The 8,770-nt window shown below is 40.0% G+C and overlaps 1 protein-coding gene across 1 annotated transcript; it reads right to left on the minus strand.

Moving 5' to 3' along the window:
* Window positions 1–3,640: 3,640 nt before the first annotated feature.
* On the minus strand, window positions 3,641–8,643 carry LOC139459926 (N-terminal Xaa-Pro-Lys N-methyltransferase 1-B-like). Its single transcript, XM_071241659.1, has 2 exons — window positions 8,458–8,643; window positions 3,641–6,994 (listed from the first exon to the last, which is right to left on the minus strand). Exons 1-2 carry the CDS (start codon window positions 8,638–8,640, stop codon window positions 6,482–6,484), a joined length of 696 nt encoding a protein of 231 aa, XP_071097760.1. The 5' UTR covers window positions 8,641–8,643; the 3' UTR covers window positions 3,641–6,481.
* Window positions 8,644–8,770: the final 127 nt, after the last annotated feature.

Below are 8,770 nucleotides of genomic sequence, written 5' to 3' on the forward strand. Positions count from 1 at the left end.
CCATCATAAACACATGCAACGGCAAGTCAAAAATTCACCTGAAAAAAAGATGGGAGCGTATGGTACAACTCAAAATAAGGAAGTGTAGCCGAGAGTTGGTAATAAGTAGAGATGGAGGTGGCAAAAAGAAAAATTGGTATTGAATTATCCTTGGTATTTGTTTGTTTGTTGTTTACCGCCGCACTCAGCAATAAATCGAGTCCAGTGATTGACATCATGAACATCGATCCACGCAGTTGGGATACGATGACATGCATCAACGAAGTCAGCGAGCCTGACCACCCAATCCCGTTAGTCGCCTCTTACGACAAGCATAGTCGCCTTTTACTTTGTTATTTACAATAACTGAATGGAGACATTGGATTATTGATGATGTCTTGGGGTGTCGTTCCCGTGCCAACATAACTTCATATGCAGAGTGACAGTAAAGTATCCACAAGTTTGTACGACAAGACTGATGACTTCAATTTTTCCATCGTCAGCTTTATAGTTTTAATGTCGGGCTCTATTCCAGCAGCTCCAGCCTTTGGTGTCTACATTTCACAACTTTTCAGGTACAATCGAACATGATCATTTTACGAAGATTTCAAACAGCGTTATACAATTCTTTCTTAAAAGTTGTGTGATCAGGGTTACAACATTCAAGGCCTTAGTAAAGCTTTCAAACAATTATATGTAGACATATTGAGGATATGGACGCATGAGTGACAAAAACTATATCCGATGCAAGTCCCTCTTTTGACTTGTATCAGATGAACAGTTGGCTTGCCTTTGCATGGGATGTGGTCAAAATGGGTCAAATGGTGCATTAGAATCAACGTAACATTCAGATTCTGTAACCTTTTGACAAAATAAAAATGAACATCACCCCTCTCTACCCGGTCAGTTTTGAAAAAGAAGTCATGAGAAAAGAAAAACGTTTTTGTAATTGGCCCTAACTGAAATACTGTTCAAAGAAGTCTGGAATCAAATAAACCTCTCCAAAGTTGAGATAGTGAGTGAGGGAGGGAGCGAGCAATATTCTTAAAGTGGCCTGTAAACAAGGCAGACATTCGATGTAGAGGAGCTTCAAAGGATGCTCTATTGTCAGCACCTGTCCTACATAACCTAAGACCTTATTCTCTAGCCGCCTGAAGCGGATGGTCTTTGGCGATGATAATTTTGGAGGTGAGGTGAAATAGGGTTTACCGTTGCATCCAAGAATATTGCACTTATATAGCGACGTGCATGCACGTGTGTGTGTGTGTGTGTGTGTCAGAGAGTGTGTGTGTGTGCTTGTACTAGTACGGACTGATGCTGATTAATAGTGCTACCTCACTGAGTGAGCGAGTATGGTTTTACGCCGCTTTTAGCAATAGTCCAGCAATATCACGGTGGGGGACACAAGAAATGGGCTTCACACATTGTACCGGTGTCGGGAATCGAACCAGGGTCTTCGGCGTGACGAGTGAACACTTAAACCACTAGGCTACGTGACCGCCCTACCTCACTGAGGCACCATGCGGCAGTTAAACAAGAATACCCTACTGAGACATTATACTGACTCCGAGCCGACCACTCCTTGTAGGCTAGTAGATCTGGTTGGAATGGTTGGTGTGATGAGATGGTAGCGCACTAGCCCGTAAAAGAGATTTGGGGGTCAAATTTGCATTTTCAAACCAACGTCACTAATATATGGTAAAACCAATTCTGCAGGCCAGACATGCAGGGATTCTTCGAGGCATGCTTCTGATTAGTCGACCAATGTCAGTTTGACTCATGTTGTTCCACTCATCAGTGAGAGCACCACCGAGTTTATTGAGAGTGGAGGATGGATTTTGAGGTTGACAAACACTTCCGCTAATGAAATCTCAGACGTGTTCAGTTGGGGGAATTGGGTCACAATCCTGGCATGTTGAGTGTGTGAGTGAGTTGGGTTTAACGCTGCTTTCAACAGTATTCCAGTCATATCAGGGCGTGTCAGCTTAATGTGGGAGGAAAGCCCGCAGTGATGCAGGTCTCAGACGTTTACCACTTTGGTGAAACCCACGAGTATGGGTATGGTACTGACAAACCTAGAAACATAATCCGGGCGAACCGGGATTCAAACCCCAATCATAGGTTTCTGGCGTGCCCAAGGGACGCAACTCTGCACAGCGAATAGCGACGCCTTAGACGACTGGGCCACACGGCATTGAACAGCATTCCATTTATGTCATGGCACATCAGCTTCATGTCGGAGGAAAGACGAAAGTGATGAAGGTCTCGGACATTTGACACTTTGGTGAAACAAGGAGCACAGGCGTGGTGCTCACAAACCTAGAAACAATCTAGGAACCAGGATTCGAACAAACGATCATCAGTTTCTTGTGTACCCAACGGATGCAACTCTGCACAGCGAATTGTGGCGCCTAGATGACATGGCCACCCATGAACTTGTCTTGGAAATGTCAGGCATCAAATCATTTTGAATAGCTTACTCAGGTTTACTCATTTGATTTATAATTTTGTAGAAGCAACTTTAATCTCCCAGCATAAAAAACACCAAAGTGTTCATACATATAGTTTAATTCATTTCAATGTGAATATACACAATGTCATATCAATGAGAAAATCAATTTCAGTTTAATATTTGTAGACGTAGAAGTGTCTGTCATTTGCTGAGGCAGTAATTGAGTAGAGGCAGGTAGAAATTGTAAATACATTTATATATCATGGGTACAAACTTAATATAGTTATATATCTAAACACTTCATCGTAAACCTCACCACATTAATCAGGCTGCATCAACATTATCACCACCTGTTTGTCCTGCCAGCAGACGACTTGTAGAAGTTTAGACAACAATATTCAATAATGACTGAAATAGCTTTCACTAAGGCGTACATATTTTCAAGTATCCATGTCTCATGACTTTTGTGTATTTGAGAAAGTATCACTCTATACAGAACCCTTTTGTTTGTCTGCTGGATTGGATCATTCTGATGACATAGATGGAGAAAGTTCCATTTTGCTTGGGTTTGTTCCACCAATAAATGTTAACTGATTTTGAAATGTATCAAAACCATCATCATCATCATCATCATCATCATCATCATCATGTCAGCTTCATCATGTCTGTGTTCCCCCTGATTCTACAGGGTGGTGAAGAACCAAATTCCATTCATCATCGATCACTATGACATGATTATCCAACTCATCCCTGTCATGAGATCGATTGACACCCGACCATCAGTTTAACAAGGGAGATAATTCTACGGATATATATAATCATGCGATGTTTCTGTGTAGATACTAACACCCTTATCAAGCAAGTAATCAATTACTTTTCAGCAGCAAATTATAGAGCTTTCATTTTCACTCTCCTACTATGCTTAGGATTTGTTTATTCATCAACACAATACTGATGGAGTTGTGAACCGGACTGGTACCGGTAGTTATTCCTGAGTGACCATGATCATAGTGTTCCAACATATCACGACCTCTCAAAACTACAGTAAACAGGTCTCAGGAGAAACAAGAAACAAACAACAAACAGGACAAAGGTGGGGTCTTCATCTGAATTCTTTTTTTCTACCACAAAGTAGAACATTTAATATTCTGGGGGCAGAGGTTGGGAGAGGGTGGGGGTGGGGGAGAGGGAGAGGGATAGGGAGAGGGAGTGATCGGAACATAACATGGCTGGTCCGTCATGTGGCTTAATCTTAGTACAGATGTACTCAACTGATGAATGGTAACAGGACAACATCACTGTCAATAATACTGGTTACAGTGGGTTGGGAGGGTGGGGACACCCACAACATGTGTCCGACATTGTACACATGTGCGACATCGAAGCCAGGTCTTCTAGCTTAAATCACTAGGCTACACCACTCCGGTGTAGGTTACACAGCCGTGAATAGCGGAGACAATGCTGACGGGGCTATAAACATTACCGGTATTCACTTACTCTGTTGTTTACACAAACACAATATGTATAAAAGAAGCAAGTTACACAAGACATATAAGAGATGCAAATCTGTGTCCACAATAATTCTTCTTTTGATTGTAAACCTCTTGGAAATGATTTCCCAAAATACAACTACCACATATTAATATAGTAATTTATGTAATATTAACAAATCACTCACATTTATACGCATTTACAGTGTTTGAAATTAAGGTTATTTTTTAGGTTCGCTCTACATGTATTTGAAAATAGGAACCCCCTACCTCTTCCACTTCTAACATTAGGTCAACAAGGACCCTCAACTTACATGCTTAATTGCAAACACTGACCTTCTTTCTCAATACAATTGTACCTGAGCTTGCTGGGTGAACTGATTAACAACAAACTCTGTAATCACAAAGTCAACAACATCACACAACGTGACATTGTTTGCATAAGTACAGATGCCTTTGTTAATAAATATACAGATGTTAATATAGAGATGTTTATATACAGATTTTCATAAAAAGATGCTTACATGGAGATGTTTATATAGAGACGTTCATACAGAGGTGTGTCATGGTGTACCAATGGTAATACACTAATAAACATGTTTAACTCCTAATTTTGTTACAGTAAACTTTTCTTGAAGAAATATTGTTCTTACAGAGAACAAAATTGACATATTATACTTCAAACAGAATTGTTGACATGAGTTATATGGTATCAAGTATACATGTCACAACAACATCAACAAGAGACTTCCAGTTAATACAAAATTGACACACGTGATTACAGGGGATTCACCAAAGTAAAGTTTGGTTGGCTGTAGATGAAGCAGGACGTTTACTGTATACTGTATGTTACTGGGTGCGGGCCTACACCAGATAGAGGCTGACCCCAAACTCGACCCTTGAAATCACGACCTAAATTTGACTCCACACTATGACTATATTGTACCATATCAGGACACAGCCGATACATAGGTACATTGTACCATATCTAGGTACAGCTGAGATGTAGATACATTGTACCATATCAGTGTACAGCCAATATAAATACATTGTACCATATCAGGACACAGACGATATAAAAAGATTGTACCATATCAGTGTTCAGCCAATATAACTACATTGTCCATATCAGGGCACAGCTGATATTAATACATCATGTCAGCAATATTTTGAATCCAACCTGATTGTCTAATTTTATCATTGAATACAATAAACTGTGAACACAAGCAATTTCATTGTCTAGTACGGTAACCATGGTAACAGCAAAAATGGCTTCATTAGCAGATTGCATATACATTATATATTCCAAAGATGCTTCAGACTGGCACAAGCCAGGTGTAGCTTAATGTTTCCCCTACAAAGACCCTCGGGAACTTCATTCTTGGCACCGGTTCTTGGCACATGTCATGTCACTGCAAATACTCACATCTTAAGCCAACTATATTATAAATGTTTGATTGACCATGTCGACACACTGAACTTTGATTATATTTCTTTCAATAGAAATGTTCGTTAATGTAAAGTGTAATCAACAGTTTTGATAACTTTGATGATTCAACTTGTCCAACAGCCATACTTATTACTGCATGTGACATGACTCACATGGAAGATTAATTTACATCCATTATCTACAAGCGTGTGTACACGATGCAATATTTTGCTTCGTGTAAATACTTAATGTATGCCTATGTACTCATTTGTGCTCACAAACATTGGACGTGACGAGAAGGAGGGCTTAGTTTCGTTAACCTGACGAGTTCCATATGCAATCGGGAGAAATCATTAGCTGAAGCTCATCTGCCCTTAATATATAACTGTATCCCTATACGCATCTCTCAATAGAGGCAATACAGTGCTAACAAAGCTTCTGCTTGGTATAGACACTTGGGATGGGTATCGGCAGAAATTCCCTATTGCAATATATTGCAACTTCTACTTTGTAACGAACGATATGTGAAATGGATGATGTCACTGTATGTGTTGTTAAATGGGTCGAACATTAGACTTGAGCATTGGACTTGAGCATTGCAGATGTTACAGACTGCAGTGTTTCCATCGACTATCCCATCCTTCACAAGCTTTACAAGGCCAAAATGTTTCAAACTAGCTGCCTTAAACTGTCATTCAGCAGGCACGAAATTGGCCATTTTAAAATTTTCTATTACTCTGAACCATTCTGAATGCAATATACACTGTAAGACCTTCAATGGAAACTTGAACTCGGTGGACTGTTAGTCTTATATAAAGAACTTGGTATTGTTTGATAATACTTTTAAAACATGAGTTTAATTTTGTTTAAAAAAAGGTTCAGTTGCTACCCAGTGTGTGATGAAAGCCCCAAAAGATACAAGTCATGGATGTTTACACCTGTGGTGTCCCTAAGGCTAAGGCCCACACATCTTTACAGGGAACTGCTGTGCCCCTGATCACATAGTTAAAGTTGGCATACAACAAACAGACAAACTATTCCTGTACACATCGTCACATATGATGCACAGCGCCAATCTCCAGAACAACAATTGATTTATAATAGATTTGACCTATTTTATCACTAGTTTTATCACTTCAATGCAAACATATATACATCATACAATCCCTTAGGAAATCCTTTCTGCTTTTGTTGTTTGAGAATTACCAGTCCAGAGTTCTGTATAAGCTGCACTAAAACATCTAACGGCCTTGTGAAACTGCTGTCCAGTTCATCAAAGTCAGAATTATTTGTCGATGTCACATTTTCTTTCACAACCACTATTCCTTTTTCTGATAACCCTTTCTTGCATCTTCTGAAGAAGCTGACGAGGTCATCGTTTCGGAGATGACCCAGAACCCACTGGCACCAGATGACATCATAGTGGCCGACATCTGGGGTGAAGTCTTGAAGCCCACTGCAGGTGAACTTCCCTACTCGTTTGGATTCCTCTCCTATAAACTTGGGAGCTGCATCCACAAACTTCTGGCTCAGTTCCACCAAGTCAACAGTTGTAAACATTGGAAGCAGCAACCTCTTTGTGATACGCCCGATACCAGCCCCACAGTCTAGTGCCCGGTTGCTGTTTGTCTCACCGCCAGAAATCTGTAATGATTGTTTGATACCATACAGATGACATCACTAGAAGTAAGTTGGAACTTGGATATAGAATAGTACTCAGGGTTTTATGTGACGCATAAATGTCTGTCCAGTACACACATATGTATAGAATGGACGCAGAAAAAAGGATATATTGATTCCCATGGGATGCACAATAATATCTATTGTAGCAAATTCTTGACAAGAAATATAAAGCTCCTGTAATTAAAGTAATTATCAATCTTACAGAACATTACACTGTTTTATTACTTTACAGGACCCTTAGTTTTGGAGGTCAAGGTAAAACCCTGGTACTTTGGTGGCTCAGATAACTTGTGCTCTTGGTTATACCAGCTTAGCAGTCTGGGCCAAACCGGAGTCCTCAAGCTGGAATTAGTCATCATTATCAGTACATTTTAGTGTCAATTTATATGTTGTTTCACACATTTAACAGACATTCACTGCCTTGTTGAGGGTAGGTTAAGTTAGCCAATTCTATCCTTAGACTTGAATCCTTGAATAAAAACAGGGGCAAACTTAATCTATAGCAGCTACCATTTATCTTACTCACTTAAATGTAATGAGAGGGTATCTGGGAAAACTTAATACGTTGTTCATGTTGATAGTACGGTGAAAATATATGTTCATGTGGGACTAGTGCACTTTACCTGGTACAGCTTTTTCAGAGTTCAGTTAGCGTCCATGGTGGATTGAACTCGCGTTGCCAGCTTGAAGCATGGCTAGGCTAATGAGTTAATCTAATTAGCCAAATCTTTACCACAGGTGCTATCACAAATAATGAGCGCTAGTTTATCAAGTTATCAGCACCCGATCGTTTACCTTCATATGCATGTGCAGTAGCCATTTTCTCCGTGAAACCCGAAACTTGTTATTTATATACATTGTACAGAGTTTCCACAAATTAGGTTGGATTATATCACTAAAGAGATAGCTAACCCATACCCACCTCACAACTAATCCTAAGGATTGTAAAAGGGTGCCTAAAACTAAGGATCACGAGGGGTGTTTGATGGGAGCATGGCAAGTAAATATTGCTAAAGCTGCATCAGCAATATATTGCAGCCATACGCGGCTAGTGTTTGACCGGAAAGGGGTTCCTAACTCTAATGATCATATCAAGGGATGCATGATCAGAAAGTGGATCCAAAGGCTAAGGATTGAGTTGGGGGTAACCCACCCTAACCCTAATGATCGAAGAGGCACTCGAGATCTGTTAAGCGACAGCCAGTTAGACAGAGCTTCAGTGAGCTGCGCCCGGTAAACAGCATTGTTTCCGTTCATGTAATAGTTATTTACAATGCATACACAAGACGTTTGGATCACACATGTACATGTAACAAAAGTCCTTATAGATCGTACGCATACATAACCTGATAACGACTACCGTCATCTAGATGTCACTACTACGCTACTAAATCCTAATATTCAAATATATCAACAGTCATCACCTTCATAAATGGTCGAAGAAATGCCCTCGATCCATCAATATCGGTTGGTGATATTTTAGCATAACCACCGAGCATTGCATCAATTGTCGGTTGTAAACCATCCCAGTATTCCTTTGCATCACTGTAAAATTTAGCTTCTGTTTTTGTTGACTTTCCGTACACGTGCGTTGTTGTGTCAGCCATTTTGGATTCTCAATACCCTCTAATCCTCTGTCATGAACTGATGTTGAAGCAATAGCTCGACTTATCGTTGCATCACTTCATTGTTTATGAACCACAACATAGAAATGGTGTAATCAAATATTTGTCAGTA

Source organism: Haliotis cracherodii, unplaced genomic scaffold (assembly GCF_022045235.1).
Source record: "Haliotis cracherodii isolate W230 unplaced genomic scaffold, xgHalCrac1.p SCAF_13, whole genome shotgun sequence".
Lineage (NCBI taxonomy): Eukaryota > Metazoa > Mollusca > Gastropoda > Lepetellida > Haliotidae > Haliotis > Haliotis cracherodii.